This window comes from Syzygium oleosum, unplaced genomic scaffold, assembly GCF_021117445.2.
Source record: "Syzygium oleosum isolate NSW1041296 unplaced genomic scaffold, Sole_v2.1 Sole_v2.06, whole genome shotgun sequence".
NCBI lineage: Eukaryota > Viridiplantae > Streptophyta > Magnoliopsida > Myrtales > Myrtaceae > Syzygium > Syzygium oleosum.
In genome coordinates this window covers 12,145,128-12,169,845 of record NW_026607490.1, presented here as the reverse complement: position 1 = coordinate 12,169,845, position 24,718 = coordinate 12,145,128, and the positions used below count along the sequence as shown (strand labels likewise).

Below are 24,718 nucleotides of genomic sequence, written 5' to 3'. Positions count from 1 at the left end.
CAGGTCTGCATGTGGCGTATACCATGCTCGCAGAAGACTCGCACGTATGTCAATAGTTAATAACAGACATGGATGGTCTCTGATGTGTATTCTTGACGCTTTATTTTTTTGTGATTTACTATAGTTATGTCTACATGACGATAGATATTTTGTATGCCCATTCCGATGGACGATTCTATAATCTCAAGAGGTACTGTGCCTCTAGAATTTTTCGCCGCTGGATTGAACACGATAGATCTCAATCCGAACAGTAACTATTTTTGTTTTTGGATCCAGTGGTGAACAATCTAGGAGGTGCCTCGTGAGAACAGTAGACTCATCCGGTTTCAAAATGCTGCTATAGAAAGGGATATATCTTTGCTAGCAAGTGGCAGCAGATAGAGGTGTAAGACAAACCAAATGAATAGTAATGCTTTGTTTGGGAGCAAACTGAACAAATTCATAGGTAATTTGCTTCGATAATCATGCGTGGTTTCTTTGTTGGATAGAAAGAAAGAAGAGACTTGCCTTCCTTTCTCTTCTTTCATATTGTCAATGATAATTGGAGAAAAAGTGACCGCAGTTCACATAGAATGCATGTGATAATGCTGAAAAACAAAATCTCAAGGAGTTGCCTTTCTAATTGTAGTACATCAGGAATGAGGTTTTCAGATGTTGTGTTCAACAGAGATGCAACGACCAGCCGAAAACTTCTCAAATCTAGAAAAGACTAGCAATAGTAAACTGACTCAGAATAGATAGACGATGGGCATGCAAAGAAGAGCCAAAGCATTCAAGCGACCAACCTCATAAATGAACGTCTTGAGACACTCAAAAAACTCGACATCACAATCATTGATCAAGGGCATGAAGGTCAAGTCTATAACCTGCTTGTTTGGGACGATGTAGCACACACAGACGTGCTAATGGACCCCTTTGACCATAACAGACACCAGACTGACTATGGCAGTGCATCCAGACATACCAAGCTGTTCTGACTTCAATAGCGCCCCCGATGTGAATATCAATTGCCCCAACGTTAAATCCCTGCAATCACAAGATAATCATCAGCATCTTCTAAGACAAAAGACCAAAGTTCCTCGGTTCTCTGGTTTGATCAACTTAAAGCGCCCACTCGTCAGAGACTACCCTATAGATAGCCCACAGTCCACACTAGCTTTTTCCAAAATGTACATTATGCTAATTGGCCAAAAGAAAAAAAAAGTACATTATGCACTTACTTTTACCTTCAATTAAAGTTGAATCCACCAGATGGAGGTAGTCCATTGCCTCCGAAGTTGAAGCCCGGTTGAGCATTTTCACCTGGAGGTACTATCTCATCATCTTCCTCCACCCAATATGTCTCAAGAAGCTTGACTGACTTCTCGTAGATCTCATTGTTGTCATGACTCTGAAGATTCTCAATCTTCTCCAGCCCCTCGGCATCATCTATCATCTGGGCATAGACATTATCGCCAGTATTGCCCTGTTCCTTCTCCGCTTGCCCAACCTTCAGAACATTCTCTAGTCCTTCTAAGCAGACAGTTACAATCCTTGGATCAGGGCACACAAGCAGATCACATAGTGGCTTGATACATCCTTGACTCACCATATACCTACCGTGGAGAAGGAGAAATAAGAGCTATATATTCATGAAAGCATAAAGAAACAAGGGACTCAAGGTAAAAGTTAGAAAATACATACTTGATTTGGTCATGGGTACCACCGGATGAAGCATTTGATATTGCCCAAGCAGCCTCTTTCTTTATATCAAACTCAGCATTTTGAAGTAGATTGAGAAGAGGGTCAATAAGACCAGCTTCTATGACAGCCTACATCAAGTCAGCAGGCAATTAACACAACTTCCTCCTTAGAGTAGCTTTCTAGGTCAGCTAGGTCTTAAATTCTTGATGATTCCTTCGATTAAGCATATGACCAGGGAACTCATGTACTGATAGAGGACAATGCACGTACACTTCATTATCTTTTCTACAACCCAAGCATATTATTTTGGAAACATTTCGTGAGACATTAAACAACATTCAAGAGATAGAGATCCGCAGCATCACACTGCACGAATGCTTTTCCTATGAAACTTCTGAAATAACCAGTACCTGTATCTGTCCACTATTTCCAGCTGTGACATTTGAGATCGTCCAGCATGCTTCTTTCTTGATGCTCTTTTTGTGATTGTGGGCCAAAAGACTCAGAAGGCATGGAAGCGCACCATTATTAATAATGCTCTGGTCAAAACACTTGCATTAGCATCATGGCTATACAAAGCACAGCTCAAATAGAGAACATCATGAAAGCATATTGACTGTGTGTTGCTGTACTAACATGACAGGGATATGTCCTCAACTAACGAGGCACCTGTTCAATAGAACAAAAGGACATAAAAAGAAAAACTTACTACTTACAAAAATTGGTTTCACTATCTAATATAAATACCTTAAACATGAAGAATTCTTGCCTCAATCACATACTATAGCATCGTGCTGAGCTAAGCAACTTTGACAAAATATGAACTAGACTACATTCTAGAACACTGAATTTGTCTATGCAAAGTCCATGACTAATTAAAAGGTAGGTCTCTCAAACCTGAGTTTGGACGTCATCTCCAGTGACAATGTTTCCGACTGTACGAAGGGCAGGAATCAGCACTGAAGGAGAAGGATGACTGTTGAATAAATATATGAATTAGTATGACATGACAAGGAGCAATAGCTGATTATTTATCAATCAAATACTTACAGAAGGAGCTCAACTAGCCGAGGGCAGACACCTGCTTCAATAACAGCTTGAATTTTGTCATTTGTACCGTCAGAAAGATAAGAAAGCGCCCAACAGGCATCTGTCAGAACTTCTTCATCATTCGAATGAATGAGACGCTCCAAAGATGGAAGCGCTGGCTTAACCAGCTCGAATGGAGGCTGTGGCTTGCCTCTGCAGAAATTTGATAAGGTCCATGTGGCATTTCTCAGCATTGAGAGCTTTGCATTTTCATTTAATTGAGCCAGTAAATGCATCAAAGCTCCATGACCCAAGACCAAATCACGGCATTTAGGCGAGTCGCCAGCAACATTTCCCAATGCCCACACAGCCTGTGGTGTACCAAAATCAACAAAACTAAAGTCCACAAAATAAAATGTCTCCAACATAAGACTTTTGCAATATATGATTTTCGAGGTCAAGAAACCATATCAGAGGATACCTGTTCACGGACATCATCACTAGGTGAGGCGAGCAGCTTCACAAAGATAGGAACTGCCCCGTGATCAATCACGACCTTGGTGTTTTCTGAGGTCCCTGATGCGACATTTGTGAGAGCCCATGCAGCTTCAAACTAAGAGATTTACAGGGAATCATGACTCAAATGCCACACAGAAATTACCAACAGAATGTTCTAAATCAATTGACAGTTTCAAACCTGAAGCTGCGGGAAATCTTCCCTAAGTAGAAACTCTACAAAGCGAGGAACTACACCAGATTGTATAACTTCCTCAATTGGAGGGCTTCTCTCTGAAAGTTAAAATTTTGCAGCTATATCAGTCTCAGTGCAGGTGTAACACAAGTAACTACCACCACAATGCACAAAATCTGAACTTAGATGGCAATAGAGCTTACTACAATGAAAAGGCCATACGTTTCCAACTTCAACTTAGATGGAAGAAAAGAGTAAATAAAAAAACCAAATAAAAAGCAGCAAACAAGAAGATGTCCCGATACAGCTTCCAAATACCTATCGAGAGAAGTTTTCGGAACTGTGTGGTTGCTTCCAGATGCAATGCAGAATCCGTAGACCAAACTTTGGCTACCATTGAAGGAAGACTCTCCAACTGCAACAAACATCAAAATCAGCCCACCAAAACACCATTCTCCAATCCAACCAAGCACTCCACAATCACGAAAAAGCAAATCAAGCAATCCTAATAATGCATCATCCAACAACTGCACCGTGCTGCATCTTCATGTAGACATCGCGATAGCGAACTTCGCACAATACGGTGTAGCTGCCGTCACTCGGCACGACCATTACATCATATCCTTCTTCCCCCCTATGGCAACACAACACTGAAACGAAATCTCCCAGCATCCAGCAAACCGAGCGCCCCTCACTCAAGACCCAACACCAATCAAACTCGAAATTTCAAAATCCGAGAAACCCACCGATCACCGCAGCCAAACCCTAACCCGCTACGGCCGCGCACTCGCCGCAGAAACAACAAGATTTCGCGGAAGAAAAACAAGAAGAAGAAAAAGCAAAAGCAAAAGCACCGCGATACCTTCTCCACGTTAGAGGGTTGGAGAGGAGCAGCGACCTGCAACCCCTCGCGGCGCTTCTTGAGCAGGCTCTCCTCGCGCTTGCTCTTGCGGATCTCCACCAGGTTGTCCTCCCTGCGCCGCCGCCCCTCGTCGGCGTCCACCGCCACCTTGTAGCGGTTCCGGCGAACCTCCGCCCTCGCGCTCGGCCTCAGCGACATGGCTGGCTGGCTAGCGACACGGAAATCGAGGGTCGGAGGGATTCGAAGCGAGGGGGGGGGGGGGGCGGCCGTCGACGTCGGGTTCGGGCGACGCTAGATAGCCGTGCGACTGTGTGTGTCTGCGTTTCGTGCTGCTGCAGGGTTTGGCGAGGGAGAGAGACCGAGTCAAAGGAGTTCAAATAATTGAGAGGGTAAATCAAGGGCTCATATGTATGAACGTAGGTATGCGTATGGTATGCATGTATGTACGCACGTGATACATATGTATGTATGTATGTATGTATATTTATCTCTTTTATTAGTTTATAAGGTTTAGGATTGGAGGTGATTAATGGGAAAATTACAAAAGAAAATTTTAAACCTATTGTAATTGTACTAATACAGTCATAATTTTTTTTTTTTGCCAATTGAGCCTAGAGATGGTGAGGCTAGCCTCGCCAGGGGTTGGTGAGGTTGAACTAGCTAGCCCTCGCCTCTGGCCGGTTGCGTCAGTTCGGCGACCGGCTAGATAAACCAAGAAGGAAAAAAAAAAGAGAAGAGAAAGAAAAGAGAAAAAAGAAAAACAATTAAAAAAATCCGAAAAAAATATTAAAAAATTATTCACGTCAGTGTTGGTCTGCCAAAATTGGCCGAATGGACTGAATTGGCACAAATGCAAAAGGTTTAAGACTCAATTGATAAAAAAAATGTTTATAACTGAATTGACATAATTATAATAAGTTTAAGATTTTTTTAGTAATTTTTCCGGCAATTAACAGACCAAACTATAGGCCCAGATCCGCTAAACATGGGTCCGAAGGCAATTTTAGGTAGGCTTGTAACAATGTGTATAGCTACACGCCCCGACTCGATAATGACTCGAGTGAAAGTCCGCTCGATTCAAAAAATGGGTCGTATTCGATTCAATGGAGATGATTGTGCACAAAGACAAAAAGTTGGGCCAGAGCTCAAGGATCAAGCCTGTTCAAGCCTCTTAAATTATCTTCACTAATCTCTTGTATCGTCTATGTCGAGGATCTGATCTGATGGGCTTTGTTCTTCGATAGAATTTTACACACGGTGGCTGATTTATCTTAGGTAACGACTTTGTAATTCGAATTTCACTAATTTTGCTTCTCACGATTAGGATTATTTGGTATGTTTACCAAACCAGATTGATTTTGTTGAGAATTTCTTATGATCGGGACTTTTTCGTGGTCTTACCATACTCGAAAGAGATGGCAAGATTACCCGTGTCATCATAAGGTTTTTGTGAAAACTTAAATTAAGTCAGCGAACTGATCACATTATCATAAAACTTGAGGATTTCTTATTTTTTTGAAGAGACCATGAGCTATCGCGTCATCTCATGTTATTGTATGTATCCACAGTTACTTAGGTCATGTTAGATCATATACAAAAAGGAAATTGATTTTTCATGTTGGCTCAATTTTAAAGAAGAAAGCACTATTCAATGACTCACGGCTACAACCGAATAAAAACTATGTGCTTTTGTTACCATCCAAAGATAAGTGACGATCACATGAAGAACCCAATAATGACTTTGAGACAAGACACAATATACCATGTGCGCTTATTGAGGGAAAGTGTCTCAAATCCATTGACAGATCTCTTGAAGTTTTTTCAAGCATAAGCGTCGGGATTTTGGAGAAGGTACGCTTCGGCGACCTTGTACATTCCCAAGGCTCTCTCTTTGCCGGCTTCGATGTCTTCTTCTTTGAGCTCGACGTTACCCTTGGTGTAGTACATGCTGGTCATCTTGTTCTTGCTCCCCTCATCAGGTGTTGGCTCAAACTTAACTTCGTAAGCAATGAATTCAAATTTCTCCTTGAGATCAATCATTGTATGCTTGTACACGAATGTCTCCTCGTTCAATTCGTCCACGCAATTCTTCATTTTGCCGAGCTGACTACCTGTATACAATAGAATGAGATTGTATCATAGCATACTTGTATATCTATACAGCGAAAATGCATAATTACCTTCGACGAAGTTGATTTGCTTGATGGTTCCGGGCCCTCCATTGCCTTGGAGGATGTCGATGTTCTTGATAGCTTGAGGCCAGAGCTTGGGGATGAGTTTATGAGAGTCGACGATCAGGGCCTTGAACAATCTCACCGGAGGAACGGAGGACGTGTGCTCATCGGTGAATGTGAACACTCCCATGGTTGAATTGGGTCGTTAACTAGAAGAAATATGAACACAATTTGATGATGAAAGAGGGTTGAGATCAAGAGGCTTTTGGGAGCTTGGCATGGAAGAGATGATTAAGGAGTTGCATCTATTGGTCAGATTGAAGTGAGTCCTCATTTTTCCAAACTTTGTCCCATTGGCTACTAGATTCTACAATTTTCAGGAGTCCCATAATACAAACCTTCACATTTTGTCATGATCTCGACAAATGTCATGGGTTGATTAGATTGGGTCGTCGTTCTCAAGGAGTTGGGAATGAGAAAGGGAGTGCACTAAAGTTCAAAAAAAAGCATGTCTCGCGTTGTTTGAAGTATTGTCCAATGTCGCTTGATAACGGATCCTAAAAGATTTTTACATTCATGTGGTCCTCATCCACCTAACGATGCTCATGACGCTTGTATCTTCACGTAACACAATGACAATACGGCAAAATGATGGATCTTAAAAACAAACAGTGTAGATTATGCCAAATAAGCAGGCTAAATTCCTCCAACATTTCTTAGGTGAAACAACGAGCTCATGTGGACTTGGTTCACGGGGTGATTGGGCGATCGCGGGGTTCCTTTTTTTTTTTTTTTTAAAACAGAATTTCTTAAAAAATAAAGTATTCTTCGTCCTAAAATTTAAGAAATTGTACATTTTGATGTGTAAGTTAATAGAAGTTTAGAGAATTTTCAAGCCTTTTACAAAAGGGTCATTTTACGAGATAAAAGTAAACCGAGGGTGTTCTTGAAAAGATTTTTGGCTGGATTTCATGGGAGATATTTATGAATGCGGTAACCATTTTAAGCTTTTAAGACAGATGATTGCACGCTCGACCTTAACAATGGCGGCCATGCTATAGGTTTCTAACCGGTTGATTCCCCGTACTCCCCTTTCACGTGGTTTGCACGTTTCAATACTTTGTTGTCCTACCCAACCTTTGCTTGAGGGGAGAGTTTCAGCAGTCATTAAAACGATTGAGAAGTCGAACAAATTACTTGGTCTAATTAAACCCCAAAAGCCACACATCGTTCATGATCTAATTACATCGTCAATTGAAGTGATTCATTGCGACCGCGATCTCTTTACCGTCCTATAAACACAATGTTGTTAATCCAAGACTTATGTTAAGGTAAGGCACACCTTCAGGAGCTAAATTCCTCCTTGTCTGCCATAATCTCTAGACATTTTTGCTTATTGTCAAGCACCAGAATCAAAACTAGAAGCTTTGCAGGAGCACGGGGACTTATATCTATATGTGACTAGGCAGTACACGAGCTGAGCCGATGGCTTCAACGGAGATGGGTGTGCACAAAGGCAGGAAGCTAGGCCAGAGCTCAAGGCTCAAGCCTGTTCGTGCCTATTATATTATCACCGCTAGTCTCTGCTATACTCGTCTACGTCGAGAATCTGATCTGATCGGCTCTATTCTTTGATAGAATTTTACATACAGTGGCTTATTGATCTAATGAGGACTATTCGGTATGTTTACCAAACCTGATTGATTTTGTTGAGAATTATTGCGATCAGGACTTTTTCATGGTCTTACCATACTAAAAAAGAGATGGCAAGTTACCAATGTCAGCGTAAGGTTCTTTGTGAAAACTTAAATTAGGTCAATGAACTAATCACATTATCATAAAACTAGAGTCTCATATTTTTTTTTTCGGAGAGACTATGAGGTACGACGTCGTTTCGTGTTATTATATATATCCATAGTTAATTAGGGGCAAGATTGAGGTTTGTGATGGCAAATTAGGCCATGTTAGCTCATATAGAGAAAGGAATTAGGTGATGACCTACTTTGAGCTTTCAGCATTTCAAAATGCTACTTCCATGAATTAATGAAATTTGGTCAGTTGCCCTCTTTGCCCTCGAATGGCTCGTGACTACGACCGAATAAAAACCATGTCCTTTTATTACCATCCAAAGATAAGTGACAACGACATTTATTGGAATCAACCCAATAACGACTTTGAGACAAGACACAATATACCATGTGTGCTTATTGAGAAGGATTGTCCCAAATTCATTGACAGAGAGCTCTTGTAGTTTCAAGCATAAGCATCGGGGTTTTGGATGAGGTACGCTTCGGCGACCTTGTACATTCCCAACGCTCTCTCTTTGCCGGCTTTGATGTCTTCTTCTGCGAGCTCGACATCGCCCTTGGTGTAGTATGTGCTGGTCATCTTGTTCTTGCTCCCACCATCCGGTGTCGGCTCGAACTTGACTTCGTAAGCAATGGATTCGAACTTCTCCTCGAGATCGATTATGGTATACTTGTACGTGAACGTCTCCTCGTTCAGTTCATCCACGCGATTCTTCAAGCCGCCGAGCTGACTACCTGTACACAACAGAAGGAGATCGTATCACAGCACACTTGTACATCCGTAAGGCGAAAAATGCATAGTCACCTTCAACGAAGTTGATCCGCTTGATGGTTCCGGGCCCTCCATCGCCTTGGAGGATGTCGATGCTCTTGATAGCTTGAGGCATGAGCTTGGGGATGAGGTTCTGGGAGTCCAAGATCAGGGCCTTGAACAATCTCGCCGGAGGAATCGAGGATGTGTACTCTTCGGTGAATGTGAACACCCCCATGGTTGAATTAAGTCGTTTGCTAGAAGAAAAATATGAACACACTTTGATGATGAAAGAGGCTTGAGATCAAGAGCTTTTTGGCATATAGAAGAGATTGATGAGGAGTTGCATTTGTAGGTTAAGATTGAAGGAGTCCTCATTTTTCCAAACTATGTCCGATTGGCTAATAAATCTACAATTTCTAAGAGTCCCCAAACACAAACCTTCGCATTTTGTCATGATCTCGACAAAAAAAAAAAATGTTATGGGTCGATTAGATTGGGTCGTCATTCTCAAGGTGTTGAGGACGAGAAAGGGAAGGCACTAAAGTCCGAAAAAGGGTATTTTTCACGTTCATGGCGATCGTATCTTTCAGTAAGACAATGACAATGTAGCAAAATGATGGATCTTAACAACTAACATGTAGATTAGCCCAAATAAGCAGCTAAATTCCTCCAACATTTCTTAGGTGAAATTACACATTTTGATGTGGAAGTTAATATAAGTTTCGAGAATTTTTAAGCCTTTCACAGAAAGGGTCATTCTACAATATAAATATAAACTAGGGTGTTCCGGAGAGAATTTTTTGTTGGATTTCAGGGGAGATATTTATGAATTTCGTAACTGTTTTAAAAACAGATGATTGCACACTCGACCTTAACAATGGTGTCCTGGCTAGAGGGTTTCGAGCCATTTGATTCCCCGTATTCCCCTTTCACGTGGTTTGTATATTGCAATCCTTTGTCGTCCTACCTACCTTAGCTTGAGGGGAGAGTTTTAGCGGTCATTAAAACGACCGAGAAGTTGAACAAACTACTCGGTCTAATTAAAACCTGAAAGCCACACGTCATTCATGATCCAATTATATCGTCGATTGAAGCGATTCATCGTGACCGAGAAGTTGAACAAATTGCTCATTGTCAAGCACCGGAATAAAAACTAGAAGCTTTGCAGGAGCACGGGCACTTGTATCTATATGTCACTAGGCAGTGCACAAGCAGAGATGACGAACGGCATATTCCCTATTAGCAAGTGTGGCTCCAATGTCAATGACTACTTCATTTGGCATATATACTTTTATGCTCCAATTGTAAGTTGCATGCTCTGCTTCAAATTTGTCATCAGCTCAGAAAGATGCTGTCTCAAGATGTTTTACCAGCATATGCTCATGGAGAAACGGTTTCGTGGAATCGCTTTTCGGAATCAACTTGTCTCATCACGCATTTCCTACCCTCCAATTTGATCTGTTTTTTTCGTTCAAAATGTGCACAATCTGGAGCTGGATGCTTAAACAGCTTCACAGGGCAAGGACCTACAAGAAACTTGTGCTGTTTCTTGCCAAAAAGAATGACATCCTAATATTCATTTCTTGTCTCATAAGACAGTAAATACTCATTCCATGAGTAGGAATTGCACCAAGAGAAGATTCCCAAGTGTTCCTATTCTCCACCCATTTGGTTTCCCGACGATACGCCTCGCGAGATATCGGTTCTGCAGATGACAGATCTTGCAGTTTGCATTCACTTTGCAGAAGATTTTGTCCGAGTGTCCGACTCTCCTTCAATTCCGCTTTGAAAGACGAGGAAAAAACCTAAAATGGCTTCTGAGAAGGCCGCGTTCGGAATGGAAACGGGCACGAGCAGCAACCAAGCGACCTGCGTGGCAAGGGAGCATAAGTTGGAGGGCGCATCGAGCTCCAACTTGGGGAAAGTGCTGGTCCAGAGAGCGCTTTTTGGGTCGCACCGACGCCGGTTTGGCGGTAAAAAGAGTTTGAGCGAGGCTGTCAAGTCGCTCCCAAGCAGGCTAAGCAAAGTTTCCTTGGCTGAGGAGCACAAGACTTAAGGTATGAACAAGCCTTCTAACAGCTTAGAGTTACAAAACGACTCTGATTTGATACAAACAGCCCAGTTTCCATGTACATGAGAAATATGAAATCAATGTAACGTAGCAAGTGTTGATGAAGCTGTAAATTTCTATGATTAGTTAGACAAAGATACGATATAACCACGAACTTGGCGGTAAGGAACTTGCGTATGATTCTTTAGGGCGAGACGAGGGACATCGAATCTCATGATTTCGCGAGATTTTATGTGATTTCGAGCATTGATTTATATCAAACAACGGTCTTGTTCCGACTAGAAATAACGGATCGACTCATTGAAGTTCCATACAATGCAATACACTGCCGTCTACCGAGTTCGAAATATCTCGTCCTGTTTACTTTAGCCCCTTCGCATGTTGTCATCTGAATAGTCACGCGTAAATGCTTCATATGTTCAAACAATCTCTGGGAATCAAGAAAGCCCTTAACTATGGCACATTGATTGAGACCGAAGGGGGGAATTCATTCTCCATACGACTTGATGAACAACAGAGCGCGATGCATAAAACTTAGGTCATGTCTGAAAGTAAATACCGAAGTAACTACGTAGAAGAAGAATATTTAAGCGCTTCTACCGGAAAATACCCGGAAAAGAGAATTGAAGAGGAAAACAGAGATCTCAGCTGGAAGACTCTGTCATTGCAAACAACTAGGTTTCGCACCTCGTCCGGTATGCGACAATCGAGCTTTCAAACTCTCGAGTCGATGCAATAGGGCCTCTTTGATCAGATCACAAGCGATGCAACGAGCCGTGCAGGGCCACCCACCGTCGCGGGATCAACGTGGCACTCGGCAGCGGGATCCACGTCGAATGACCGTCCCGACGGACCGGTCACGTCGTTGCCGTCGGATTCGAAGTTTTCACATGTGAGGGAGGGGAGAGTGAGTCGGCCAATGTGGATGTACTTGGTTGTTGATCAGGGAACGCGTGTGGTCGGACATCAACATCTTCATATGCCTGTAGGGCTGCCCAGGTCATGCTTTTGGTAGAAAAGTGCAAGAAATCATGAGCTATGTGGAAGCTTAGTGAACCAATCCCTCCTTTGTGATTCATAGACATTTGTGATGTTAAAAGTTCTGCTTATCTCCAGCTGACAACATCTGAAAAATTCCAAACAATAACAATAACAATAATAATAACGGTGGTGTTTTATCAATCTATGATTAATTAGTATGTTATGATATGTTTATTTCAGTGAAATCGTCTGTCAATTTAAAAATGTTTTCAGCTTAGAAAACCCTTTTTTGTGGAAAATAATTTTTCAGTAGTATCGTTCCATGCGGATGCTTTCGAGTATCTATCTGAGCGAGCTTGGATAAATCTTTATACAAAAGCCTGCCCCAATCCTACATCGAACATTGGTTTTGAATCTCAATGTCAAGAAGAATCATATCGAAGTTATGATCATACCATGTCTTTCCCATGTGGAAAAAACGCGTTTAGAAAAGATTTTCATGGCAATTCTTTCTAGAAAATCCTCTTCCAAGAAGAATTATCTTCGCTTCGAGCGCCAAATCAACGTCACGTAAATTTAATCTAGTAAATTCGATCTCCGCCGCAAAAGGTCGATTGCTCTGTCCTCAAAAAAGGGACACCGGAAGTGTTATAATTCACGTGCGTCGCTCGCTTTAAAGTCGAGAATTTTCGAGCGATTATTCGAGTACAGAGAACGATTTTCTTTTTTTTTTTTGTTCGTGTTAAATATTCGAGCTGTTCGGGAGTATCGAATCGAAGTCAAATTATGCTGAGTCGCGACATTAATAATAAAAAAAAAAAGAAAGAAGAAGAAGATTGGAGAAATGAAAATGAAAGTGAATCCAACAAGACCGGCGGTGGTCCAGCCCTGGGCAAAAGGTTCTTTTGGTGTACGAAAATTGAGAGAAGGTGGAGGCAGCTGAGACATTAGTATCAGTTCAGGCGAAAGGGATTCGGGGGAACAAAGGAAGGAGGGGGGACATGATTTGACATTGCATTTGACTCTTATCTTCAAATCCTCCACCCAATGACAAAAGACTTTAACACGTGGGATTATTTTTTTTATTTTTTATTTTTTCTTGAGACGTGATATCATAACAGAAAAATCACTTCCCGTATTTTATTTTTGTTTTGTTTTGTTTTGAAAAGACAAAAGTGTTGTCCCAAAAGTGTTGCTAAGGTCTTTTTGGTCAGAAAGATTTCAAATTAAGATACGAGATACCCTCATTTTTTTTTCAAAAGAGGATCCAAAGTGGATCTTATTTCAAATAAGAATATGAAATGGCTGTATCAGTATTCACCAGTAGAGGTGAGCGTGGTCTGAGCGGGCGGTTCCCGACATGGAATCGGGAAACCGCTCACTAAGGACCGGTTCCGAGAAATTAGAACCGGTCCCATCAAATTTCACACAAATGGAGGTGATCGAGAGTGAGAGAGGGAGGTAATGAACGGCTAAAGGTGCGGCTGTGAGTTGATGAGAGTTGAGAGTCGAGCTTTAGATTAGAGATTTTATGGTTTTCATTTTTCTAAAAATATTTCTTTTTTTTTTTGGGTTGAAATTTTTCTATAAAATTATATATATATATATATATATTATCGGTCCGGTCCAGATGGGCGAGTGGGCGGTTTTACGCCTAGAATCGGGAATCGGACTGGTACTCACCGGTTCTAGTAAATTAGAACCGGTAACCAAACCGATCCTCACAGAAATTACCGGTTCCGGGCGGTTCCTGATTCCTTTGCGCACCCCTATCCGCCAGTCAGCCAAATATTCCGGCTGATCATGGACATTTTCGTCCGAAGATAATTTTTTTTATAAAAAATTTCTCCTTTCAATTCCTCCCCTGTTCATCTTCTTCTTCGTAGCCAAAGCAGTACCCGTCTTTTCATCCCAAAAGCAGTGCCGAACGGAGCGCTGCACACCTCCACTCCCTCAGGTGGTGGATCCCACCCCTCGGACCACACCTGACAGAGACCTCAGCACGTCACGCTCTTCTCCGACGTGCGTGCACGCTTTCGAGCGAGGACCCTGGCGACTCGGCCAGCTTCGACGCGGCCGAGGGACGAGCTTCAAGCTATTCTCTTCTCAAGAGTCGATGCCGAGGATCGTGCTCGTCGAGGTGGAGGTGGAACGGAGGCACGTTGAGCTGGAGGGGCGAGATGACTCAGATGCTGCTCTCTAACCCCGCTCGCTCAAAGCTCAATCTGCCCAAGCTCCTTCAGAAATGGCAACATCATCCGAGCACTGAAGTGTCCACGGGGGCTTCAGCTCATCAAGCAAACACCTCGTCGGCGAACTCTCCCCGATTGGAGCCCCGCCTTACCCAGCTCATCTTGATCTCACCACTGCCGAAGCAATTGCATCGTGTTTAAAGTATTATCACACGTCAATTGATCACGGGTCCTAAATGCTCTTTATATTCATGTGGTCTCCCTTCACCTAGCATCTTTAAGCTTTTGGGTTAGACTTTCTAACGCGTTGTTTGCCCCAATGATGGCTCGATCGCCTTGTAGCAAAACCAGAGCGAGAGCTTCAGTTCCGAAGCGAAACCTAAAAAACTCGATCTAATCCCTACGACGATAACGAGTTCGAGCTCATCAATGAGCTCCGAAACGGCCTTGAAAATCTCACAATCGAGCACGAAGCCGTCGTTGAAGATCGTTCGAATCAAGCGCATGACGGACAATTAGATGAACAGGGAAGAAGAAAAAGAAATAAAAAAAAAAGATTACCTTTGGATGAAAATGCCTTTGATCCGTCGAAATATTTGGCCAACCGACAAGATCAGGCCTTTATTTGAAACTGGCATATTTATTTTAGATCTTTATTTAAAACAATATCAACTTCGACATTAAGGCACTTTATGCTTTTATTTGGAATCTTACACTTTTTTTTTGTTTATTTTAATTTTATATCTATTTTTGGGATTGGTAGTACCTTATCCTCGGACAGGTCCTCCTCCACTAAGTTCTTGCGCCCTCCCATTGCCGCCCCCATGTTTCGTCTTTTTAAGAATGTTTTGCTTCAAGCACCTGTCAAAACTCCTTTTAGATTATTTCTTTTTATAATCCCAGGAAAATAAATCCTTTATGGGGCCGCAATTCTCACAACTTTATTTCATAAGTTGACAAATGTCAATTGGGACGTACGATTATTAGGCTTAAATCCCATAGAAGATGATGATAATTGAAAGAGGAGGCTAACAATTCTCATCACATTGATTTTAGGTTTTAGCCAAAAGCCGGGAATTCAGAACTTAATGAATTACTGAATATATGATGCATCGGTGGTAGTATTTTTCGTGATATCTAGTAAGCATCTATATAACATGCCCTCTTAAGCTCGAATTGGTAGTGTTGATTAGCTTGAGTTTAAAAGTAATATCAAAGTCCGATCCAAGTTTGCAATAGATGGTGCCACGAAACCCGTTTGGAAAGCATCGTAAAACATTAGCTTTTTCGCCGGACAATGAAAACACCGTTTGAAAGCAAACACCGTCCGAATGAGCTTTCCAAGTAGATGGTGCGAATATGTGATAACACTAATGCCATTTGAAAGCGGGCGCCGCTGAATTTTATCATCGAGTAGACGATGCAAAAAGAGGGCTACGCCGTGTGAACGTGAGCTCTCGGTTTAGATCAGCCTTTGGATAGACGGTTGGAAATTGCGAAGCACTGTCTGAAAAAGCATCCAATGAAGCTCGTCTTGTGAAGACAACTGCATGTTCGGGATAACCCAATTGCTTGTGCGGGGGCCAACGCGAACAAGGTTGATCCAGTATGTGGTGAGGCCATTTGTGGCGGAGGAGGACCCTATATTGGTGCTTTTGGGGGAAAAGTGATTGTGGTAGAGAGAACTTCTGAAAACAGACGCATGTTTGTGAACAGGTGTCTTGAGTCGACAGGAGTGTATCCGGGCGTGCATCCGAGTGTATATTCGATTGTGCGACGGGTGCCACGTGCACCCACTACACTCCAAAATTTCCTCAGGATCGCCGTACTCTAATACCGACTTAGAGAATGAGGAGAAATGACGGGACAATCGAATTACTAATATGACGTATCGATGAGATAGGTGGATGGTATTACGATTTCGGTTTGTGAGCACTCAAAAGAGCATAGAAAATCTAGGATTCACTGCATAAGATCTCTACACAGCACAATGTCAACATTTTGGACATTATCCGTGACGATAATTATCGTCAAATGATGGTGGAGGGATCGCAGGATCGCGACAGACACAGGCCCTACCCCCCCTTTGGATCAGCTGGGGACAAAGGAATTCAGCTTGGGACAAAGGAATTGCTTGGAGGATATGTGGCCTTTAGGGAGGATCTCCAAATTATCCTGCCACACACTTTGGATGGCCCTCCGCTCAAGTCTGTTTACACAGAGAACAGCGGCGAGTGGGACTGTCAAATTGGGCCGGCGTAGCGGCAGACACGATCATCCGTCGCTACGCCGGTCCGGCCCGTGACTGCCGGCACGGATCGTACCGATTTTGATGCCGAGAGATCCGATACAATCGGTTTCCCGAGCCTAATCAAGAAGATCGAAATGGAGTTTAGCCCTCTAATTAGCAGATCCGATCCCGATTCTACGAGCATACCCGCTTTAGATCAAGAGTCATACGCATTTTACACTGATGATAGGTCGGGCAATGGCTGGAGATGAAAGTGAGCAGACTACAAAGATGAGGAATCAAAAGGCATGGTGGCTTTATTGTGCATGCCTATATAAGTTGAGGCAGATAAAGAGAGGTACGACTACTGGAGCTAAGCATCATCAGGGCAGAAGAAAGCAACAAAATGTAACATTTTTTAAAAAAAAGTCCTTTTCATTTCACTGTAGTTTTGGATATGGTTTAGCACTTTCCACGCTTCCCCTGGCTCATCCCTTCTCTATATATACCCAAGTCTCAGCTCTCAGTGTCTCACTACCCATATCACGAGAAATACTGCACAGAATCTGATAAGGAACAGGTTTTTTTCTTTCTAGATTGCGTTATGTGTGAATTGGAGCACACGCAATCTGATACTGAAAACAAGAGACCGCCGAAGCTGATGCTGTTCGGCGTCCCGGTGGCTGGGTCCGACGAAACGCCGGTGACCGCACCGTGTGATGGAGAAATCAGGAGATTCGAGTGCCAATATTGCGGCCGGGGGTTCCTGAATTCTCAAGCGCTGGGCGGCCATCAGAACGCGCACAAGAGGGAACGACAACGGGCCAAGCGAGCCCAGATGATCAGCGATCGTCATCAACGGCCGTTGCTGATAGGGGGGCCCATCATCTCCACGCATGCGGCGACGTTCGGACCGTTCGTTCACTCCCACCAGAGAATGCACGGTGGATTCGCCACTTCGGCTAGGTTCTACCGTGCGCCGCCCCCGCCGATTCCGATGCAGTCAGATGGCAATTCCGGCCAATCTTATGTGGTACGGGCAGAGTATACCCGAGCCATGGGTCGTATCAGTAGGCCCATGGAATGTCCCCAAGTTGAGACAAACGAAGTCGGGGTTGACCTACGCTTAAGCTTAGCATCAACCTCCACTCCACAACATCATAAACCGGCAAGATTTCTGGATTGAGTGTGAGTTTAACTAATTTTCCGGAGAGACTTATTCTCTCGGCAATGTCTGAGTTTATGCTATGCTATGAATGCCCATTTTCATCAATAATGTATTCAACCATATTAGGAATATGATTTTTGTTTCTAAATCCAGGAGAGGCCAATTCCAGCGACCGAATTCATTATCCGATTATGCTCTCGACCTCAATTATACATGGAAATGGAATGGTAAAACAAATGAACATGCTCTACATGTCCTGTATAAGGTGTCAAAACCCCAGCTGAATTTACAATATCACTCGCAAAAGGAGACGTATTGATAATTTAAGTATACCTTTCCTCCGTATATTTGCCATCTCACCGGAGATCAACCACTTCAAACTTCGACTTAGAATTCATATAGACATGTGAACAGTGCTCGTAAATGGGGCTACTGTCCGAAGGCTCCTCGTGTGGGTGAAACCCGCGCTCTTGGCAATTGCGAATCACATTGACACCTCCCGGGTCGGAAAGATGGAATATTCCATGTGGACTGTAAGTTGAAATGCACGAGTGGTAAGCATGCTAACTGGTAACTCGCCGACTGAAAATTTGAGAGTGAACACATCCGCTTCGAAACCAATTAAAAAGGAAGACTGCATGCGTAAAATTACCTGGACGTGTCTGTAGGTGCCATTACAATCGCAATTGCCTCAGGCAACATAATCTACAAGTAAGTCCACAAAGCAAATTTTATCAGATTCGGTATGATTCAACCCATAAATTTGAGAGTGAACACATCCGCTTCCAAACCAAATTTTATGGTAATGAACCTATCAAATAACCTCAAATTAACTTTCCTTTCCTTATTGAGGTTAACTAAGAGACAGTACTTTAGCCTTAAAAAAGTTGTAGATACAGATTCTGCTGCTGTTATCTTTAAGAGAAGCATTCTTGTTTGTTAAATAAGCTATACATTTACTCCAAAATTACAGATGACTATGACTGCTTGTTCTTTAAAACCATTCTGCAAATGGACAAACTTCAAGTTGAACAGCTAAGACTACAGTATACATTTTAGAAAACAATTTGACTGTAGCTTTAACAACATGGCATGCCATCAGAGAGAAGGAACAAAATAATTACCTGATATGAATAATGTGTGTGCAGATCCACTGATGACATGAAGCAGGTCTGAGATGGATGCGTCTGTAAATTACAAAAGTACCTTAGGTATCAAGTACTAGGGTAAAAATTTTTTTTTTTTATAACTGCTTGTAAAGGTACATCCAAAAAAGGAAACTATACGATAAACTGAGCATATGCATCTCCTGATATAATTGCCCTAAGAATTCCTTCCCTGTTAACTGGCAGTATTAGCTGTGGTGGGACCAATAGGGGGTTCAATAAAGACGGAAGTTGAGCAGGCAACTAGGGAATGGAAATGAAAAACAAGAGATAGTTTTTCTCGAAATATGGATAGATGGAAGTTTAACTCCAAATTAAGGGGCTTTACAAGGAGAAGAACAGTAATTAAGTTATATTCACACTAGTCATGACAAAAGGACACCTCTTTGTGAAAATTAGAAAGAAAGAATTCAAATTTTGACAATTCACTATGGGTAACAGGTACACTGCCAACAATTGAGATATACGAAAGGTGAACTCCCCGCTGTAACATATGACCATAAACTAAAGTCGTAGAAATAATCAGCAGGCTACCGGAGAGAGAACAGACTAATGAGGATTGTAATAGTAGCTAAAGAGAATTTGGCAAACTAGGATGTAGAAAACTAAAGAACATGACACTCAGTGTCTACTTCTACAACTATTCACATTGAAATTCTCATCCCCCCGCCTTGTGCATTCAAAGTCACCTTTCTAGTTTCTATCATTAAAATAAATTTCCACTTTCATAGTACCCAGAAGAATCAGATGAAAAAGAATATCTTTGAATTCATCTACATGTTTGTATCTTTTAAACAGATGATATGCATAATGACTCTATTGATCCAGATTTGTCTTCATTTATAGCAACTCTAAAAGTCAACAATTTTGTTTCCTAATTGAAAATTTTGTGAATATCTAATCTCAAATGCCAATCTGCAGTGTCATTTTTCCATAGAATCTGACAGACTTCAAATCATGTTTTCTTCTCTTTAATACCATCCACTAAGATTTGCCTCAACAGTTAAACTATGCATAAAAAAACCAGGAAAAAGAAAGCTTGCTTCTAAGCCACTCTCAGATATATTCTCAACAATGATTTTCCCCGTCTAAGGATTTGCATCCACTAGTCTTTCCTGAATTATCTAAAATAAGTAGATGTATTGAACATATATAGTTTGACAACATCAAGCAGGACTTGCAAAATTGAGAGATCTTCCAAACAAAGTAATGGAGACATAATAAATGGGAGAAATCCATAAAAATCGGCTAAAGTCAGTCATAATGAAGATGACAGAATAGTCATTAACACTTACATGAATCCATCCAAGAGGGAAGAGTGATAATCGGTCCTGAACTTCAAATATTTCTTCTTCATTCAATGTCTGACACTGAACATGACATGACAAAATGACTAGGATGACAGAAAACTTGTAGTCAAAAGAAAAATGGATCAATTCTCCCAAGTAATAATGTACTCTCGAGAGACCAATATCCTAGATCATTCAGCATCAAATCAAGTTACCAATGAGCAAAAGCAAAAATAATTATTTGGTGACAGGAAGGTCCTTCTGTAACTGGTAAGTTACTCTCACCTAATAACAGAACTAGGATAAAAAGTCATAAGCCAATTGCCACATTGCCACATTGAATGAAATGAGCAGAACAGTCTAACTTGAATACCGGATTAGAAACATACCATATCTGAAGTAGACTCTTGCTTTGGAATAATTAGAGTAGTAATATGGAAAACCCTGTTTTTCTACAGCAAATAAAGAACAAATCAATTTTAATCGTCGGCAACCTCAATTCCAGGATGAGAAATAAACAACAAAGAAAGCGAAAAAAAAAAAAAAGAATTACAGGACTCACCAGTGAACCTGCAAGAACCCCACAAGTTTCCAAGTTCTTTGTAGTATTTTTTTGAGCCAATCGCAAAAAGTCTTGCATCATATTTACAGGCTGTGGTGCAAATCAACCAGGAAGACAAGAAAGAAAAATCATCATCGTGCAGAAAAGCAATCAGGACAGGTCTTGCCACATGAAGTACATAAGTTTGTCTTTGACGGCTAGGAGAACATGAAAATTGTTCGTAAAAGATATACTACATCATCAGCGCAGCAAACTCACCACATGCAGATGTTGATAAGAGCTTTCGTTTTGCTGCAAAGATTTTGCAGGTCCAGGTCTTGGATCTGCAACTTGAGATGGAGGGATAGGAGCAACGCCCTGCCGAACCTGAGCAAGAACAGGCGGTGGAGAAGGTTGCTTGATACCGACAAACTGGAAAGGATCTTCCATTGCTTCTGTAGCTAATACAGGCCAAGACTGTTCAGCAGGACGTGACCATCTACCATCATCCAAGGAGAGCACTGAATCCATTGTAGATCTAGGCGACCCTGGATCAGTATCTTTGACTGCCATGTGCTCATATTGACCAGTATGATTGAGGCTGTTTCGTCATTCACAAACAAAAATAGAGCTATTAAAGCAGCATCATATAGGAAATAATAAACAAGAATGAATGAATACATTCATTGATTTAATCCATTCTTGTGCAAAAAATAGAATTGGATTAAAAAGCTGAATGCAGTAGTCTAAGTAATCAATGCAACAAACAAAATGTTCAACAAGTTCAAACCTCAAATCTTCTGAAGGGTTCAAGTCTGTACTGCAGGGATATTGGACCTGCAGTTTCAAGCAACATGGTCACATCATCTTTGCACAGTATTACATGTAAAAAGTGAGAATAATATAAAGAGAAATTCTACCTTTATCTCTGCAGTGGGTCCTAGCCACTGGCCCCGAAGGCCATTTGGGCCTAATATAGAGTGTCTAGACAACGTTTCCTCTTTTGGAACTGGAAGACTAAGAGAACTGCAAAAACCTAAGATGAATTAGTGTTTCATCCTAATATGCAATTGCAGCATGCAATATAATGTAGATGTATTCTTACAAATAGAAGAAGAAGATAACGATAAAAAAAGGTGAAACAAAGCAGGTTAGGGATCAGATACTTAAATAGAGGAGCATCTGCTTTATCCAAAGGGCAAATCAGCGTTACCACCAATGTAAACCATTGAATAACTCAGCAATATCTATAATCGACCTGAAGCAATGACAATGCTCCATTATGTAGGTCGAAGTCATCTACTTTCAAGCTTAAAGCAATGAACCAAGGCAATTTAGCATCTTGACAAGTTTAATCCATTTTGCTTTAGTTTGAGTCAACCGCAGGCCCTAGGCAAAGGTTCGCTATTATTCGAACTTCCATGCATTACCTTTACATCAGATTCATTACTGAGAACTCCGTGAAATCGGAGCCACTTGAACTCGTCTATGCAAACACGGCCAGGCGTTGCCCTCAAAGGATTCCTTCATAAATATCCCTAAATCTATAAACACCACTATGGACCAATGAAGCATTCAAAATTGAGCATTGTGGAACAAAATTTGGCGGCAACCCTTGGTCAAAGTCCATTTCGAATATTTGTACAGGATATGCCGAGAAAAAGTTGCAATTCTGGCAGAAACCTCCAATACAACTTATGCATGCCTTACAATAATACAGGGAAAACTATCAAGCAGTGGCCTAAGCTTACATCTCCAGCCATATATCACTTTATATGCTTCTAATGAGAAGAAAAAAAAAAGCAAGAAGTAACCCAGTCATATCAGACCATTGATGTAAATGAAGTGAACATAATATAAATAATCTTAACAATACTCACAGCTTCTGGAACTGCTTGTCAACTTGCATGGTATTCAATAACGAACTCTGAGTTTGGTCATTTTGATACTTCCAAAGAGAAGAAGATGCCAAGCTATCAGGCTGCAGTAAACAATAAGGTCAATCAGATAACGGCCACATTTCCAGAAGAAACAGGCAAATCACTGTACAAGGTAAATTTTTCAAGCAGTGAGATTGTCTGGCCTAAAAAGGCAAGGAAAAGTTACAATGGGAAAGAAAATGTTCCATCAAAGCAAGTTTTTGTACAATGTACATGCCAAAAAAAATGGAGTGCAATACTGGGGTTGTACATCAGGAAAGCCTTCTTATATTTCTTACCTTCTTGTCTGTGCTTGAGTAAGAACTCCTACTGGTGGAGGGCCATTCCAGTGGAAGTGTCCTCGAGGCATATGCAGTTCTGTCTGAATTGTCAAATTCAAGCATTTGTGACCCTGCATCAACTTCATTTAACTCAGCCACCCGACGATGGAATTCTGGTTTCAAGGATTCAAGCTCTTCTACTACATGGAACAATTTCTGCAGAGGTAAGGCAAGAATTGAACATAAAAATGTTGTCTAAAATTCTCAAATTAGAAGAATGAACTATGTGCACCAATAGATTTCACCTTTCTATAAGTCGATCTTTCTTTAGGACGTTGAAGCTGGTAATCTCGATGAAACGGTATAGTTTCAGACACCAAACTGAAAGATATCAAAGATATGATACATCTGTACTTTAAATAAAGGAACAGAACCAAAGTAATGGCCTGGCGCAAAGCCTTTTACCTTGAAAACCTCAGAAGGATGATATACAGATCCACGATATTCTTCTCCTCCCGGTACACATTTGCCTAGACCATAAATGAGAAGATACAGACAATAAGAAAGTGCTGAGAACACCATGCCCCACAAAAGTAGCATAGACAATAACAACAAATAATGCTCATGATACTCCAACAAAACCTACTTATAAAAAACCCGATGGCAGAACTATTTCCTATTCTAAGTAGCAATAAACCAAGAGCTAATCCAACTCATTTTTAAGCGCATCATCCCCCGGCATAAATGCCGATCACCAAATAAGACCCGTCGTTCCAACAAATTTAAGCTGGTTATATCTTTCCAAGTTCCAGCACCTCTTGGATCTCAAAGGCTTCAATAGGCACTTGATTGCTCAAACAAACACGAAAAGATGACACCCCTTTCTGTATCGACGCAACGATTCGACGGAGGAGTTCAGACTTCCCGCACAAATTGACGCTAAATTAAACTCCGCGCAATCCTCATTATAGCTTGCGCCAACAAACGCTCATCGTTTAACTTCAGATGCCAAACCGCAGCATTCATCGAGTAAGCAAATGCACCACTCACATATGCCCAATCTCATACGGTGATACTTGGCACAGAAAAAAGCACTAAAATTTACCAAATCGGCAACTCCACGAATCGCCCTCTACTAGCACGGTTATCTAAGAATACTTGCATTCTCTGCAGGAGGGAGACAGACTCACGAACCCAGCTCATTCTCGAGCTAAGGCAATAAAAAAAAAAGAAAAAAAAAAGAACCCTCGTCAAATTCTCCGATTCCGAACTGCGACGGAACCGATTCGACGCGAGCAAGCTCGGGGAAGGAATGCCGAAGCGCGCGCGAATCGGGGGCGCACCGAACGCGGAGGGGGAGGCGCGAGAAGCACCTGCTTGAGGAGGTTGTCGGCGATCCGGTAGTAGTAATGGAGCGGGATGAGATTGTCGACCTCGACCCTCCGAGCGATCGAGTTGACGTCGATCCCCATCGTCTCCGGCGGCGATCGCCGGGGGGCGCCGCGACTCCGATTCCGCTCGCTCGCACGCGCGCGCTTTCTCTCTCTCTCTCTCTAGAAGGAGAAGCGGAGGTTGAGAGAGATCAACGATCGGAAAAACTTGTCCGTTAAGGTAAGAGGAGGACGCCGGAGGAAAGGAGGCTCTTCTCGCATCGCATCGCATCGCATGTCGACATGATGGTCATGATTTATTTTATTTCTATTAGCAAAAATGGTTTTTTTATTCCTTTTAATTTATTTTTTTTTGAAAAACTTTTTAGTTTGGCTGCTAATTAATTTATATCGTGCTATGGTGTTCATTACCAATTTTTTTTTTCCAATACGATTATAATATCTTCTTCTTTTTTTATTAAGAGCGAGTGAAAATGTGTCGATGAGCA

The 24,718-nt window shown here is 41.8% G+C and overlaps 4 protein-coding genes across 6 annotated transcripts; all 4 read right to left on the bottom strand.

The window, feature by feature from the left end:
* Positions 1-582: 582 nt before the first annotated feature.
* Positions 583-4,638, bottom strand: LOC115691970 (importin subunit alpha-2-like). 2 transcript variants are annotated; one of them, XM_056312630.1, is made up of 10 exons: positions 4,266-4,638; positions 3,722-3,818; positions 3,410-3,501; positions 3,194-3,325; positions 2,734-3,083; positions 2,581-2,659; positions 2,094-2,222; positions 1,684-1,811; positions 1,221-1,595; positions 583-1,026 (listed from the first exon to the last, which is right to left on the bottom strand). In XM_056312630.1, exons 1-9 carry the CDS (start codon positions 4,461-4,463, stop codon positions 1,229-1,231), a joined length of 1,572 nt encoding a protein of 523 aa, XP_056168605.1. In that variant the 5' UTR covers positions 4,464-4,638; the 3' UTR covers positions 583-1,026; positions 1,221-1,228. The 2 variants fall into 2 exon arrangements, with proteins under 2 accessions (XP_056168605.1, XP_030474581.2); XM_030618721.2 differs by having other exon boundaries at positions 1,227-1,595.
* A 1,193-nt stretch (positions 4,639-5,831) lies between these two features.
* LOC115691977 (major allergen Pru av 1-like) lies at positions 5,832-6,692 on the bottom strand. The gene is made up of 2 exons (XM_056312631.1): positions 6,446-6,692; positions 5,832-6,376 (listed from the first exon to the last, which is right to left on the bottom strand). The coding sequence occupies exons 1-2, from the start codon at positions 6,627-6,629 to the stop codon at positions 6,087-6,089; spliced, it is 474 nt and encodes a 157-aa protein (XP_056168606.1). The 5' UTR covers positions 6,630-6,692; the 3' UTR covers positions 5,832-6,086.
* A 1,918-nt stretch (positions 6,693-8,610) lies between these two features.
* On the bottom strand, positions 8,611-9,295 carry LOC115691976 (major allergen Pru ar 1-like). Its single transcript, XM_030618726.2, has 2 exons — positions 9,053-9,295; positions 8,611-8,982 (listed from the first exon to the last, which is right to left on the bottom strand). The coding sequence occupies exons 1-2, from the start codon at positions 9,234-9,236 to the stop codon at positions 8,693-8,695; spliced, it is 474 nt and encodes a 157-aa protein (XP_030474586.1). The 5' UTR covers positions 9,237-9,295; the 3' UTR covers positions 8,611-8,692.
* Positions 9,296-17,738: 8,443 nt separating this feature from the next.
* Positions 17,739-24,361, bottom strand: LOC115691972 (AMSH-like ubiquitin thioesterase 3). 2 transcript variants are annotated; one of them, XM_030618722.2, is made up of 14 exons: positions 24,213-24,361; positions 23,305-23,369; positions 23,145-23,220; positions 22,858-23,055; positions 22,520-22,620; positions 21,560-21,665; positions 21,430-21,476; positions 20,919-21,240; positions 20,661-20,750; positions 20,488-20,550; positions 20,105-20,179; positions 18,768-18,830; positions 18,296-18,348; positions 17,739-18,174 (listed from the first exon to the last, which is right to left on the bottom strand). In XM_030618722.2, exons 1-14 carry the CDS (start codon positions 24,309-24,311, stop codon positions 18,000-18,002), a joined length of 1,533 nt encoding a protein of 510 aa, XP_030474582.2. In that variant the 5' UTR covers positions 24,312-24,361; the 3' UTR covers positions 17,739-17,999. The 2 variants fall into 2 exon arrangements, with proteins under 2 accessions (XP_030474582.2, XP_030474583.2); XM_030618723.2 differs by having other exon boundaries at positions 21,560-21,656.
* Positions 24,362-24,718: the final 357 nt, after the last annotated feature.

Excerpts from the sequence above, each read along its gene's own strand:
- LOC115691972 (XM_030618722.2), bottom strand. The coding sequence starts at position 24,311 with ATGGGGATCGACGTCAACTCGATCGCTCGGAGGGTCGAGGTCGACAAT. Across the intron at positions 23,370-24,212 it reads CCGACAACCTCCTCAAGCAG|GCAAATGTGTACCGGGAGGA; the intron begins GTGCTTCTCGCG and ends TTTATGGTCTAG. Across the intron at positions 21,477-21,559 it reads GACCCACTGCAGAGATAAAG|GTCCAATATCCCTGCAGTAC; the intron begins GTAGAATTTCTC and ends TTGAAACTGCAG.
- LOC115691970 (XM_056312630.1), bottom strand. The coding sequence starts at position 4,463 with ATGTCGCTGAGGCCGAGCGCGAGGGCGGAGGTTCGCCGGAACCGCTAC. Across the intron at positions 2,223-2,580 it reads GAGATGACGTCCAAACTCAG|AGCATTATTAATAATGGTGC; the intron begins GTTTGAGAGACC and ends TGTTTTGACCAG. Across the intron at positions 1,596-1,683 it reads GGTACCCATGACCAAATCAA|GTATATGGTGAGTCAAGGAT; the intron begins GTATGTATTTTC and ends TCTCCACGGTAG.
- LOC115691977 (XM_056312631.1), bottom strand. The coding sequence starts at position 6,629 with ATGGGAGTGTTCACATTCACCGATGAGCACACGTCCTCCGTTCCTCCG. Across the intron at positions 6,377-6,445 it reads GCAAATCAACTTCGTCGAAG|GTAGTCAGCTCGGCAAAATG; the intron begins GTAATTATGCAT and ends TATTGTATACAG.
- LOC115691976 (XM_030618726.2), bottom strand. The coding sequence starts at position 9,236 with ATGGGGGTGTTCACATTCACCGAAGAGTACACATCCTCGATTCCTCCG. Across the intron at positions 8,983-9,052 it reads GCGGATCAACTTCGTTGAAG|GTAGTCAGCTCGGCGGCTTG; the intron begins GTGACTATGCAT and ends TGTTGTGTACAG.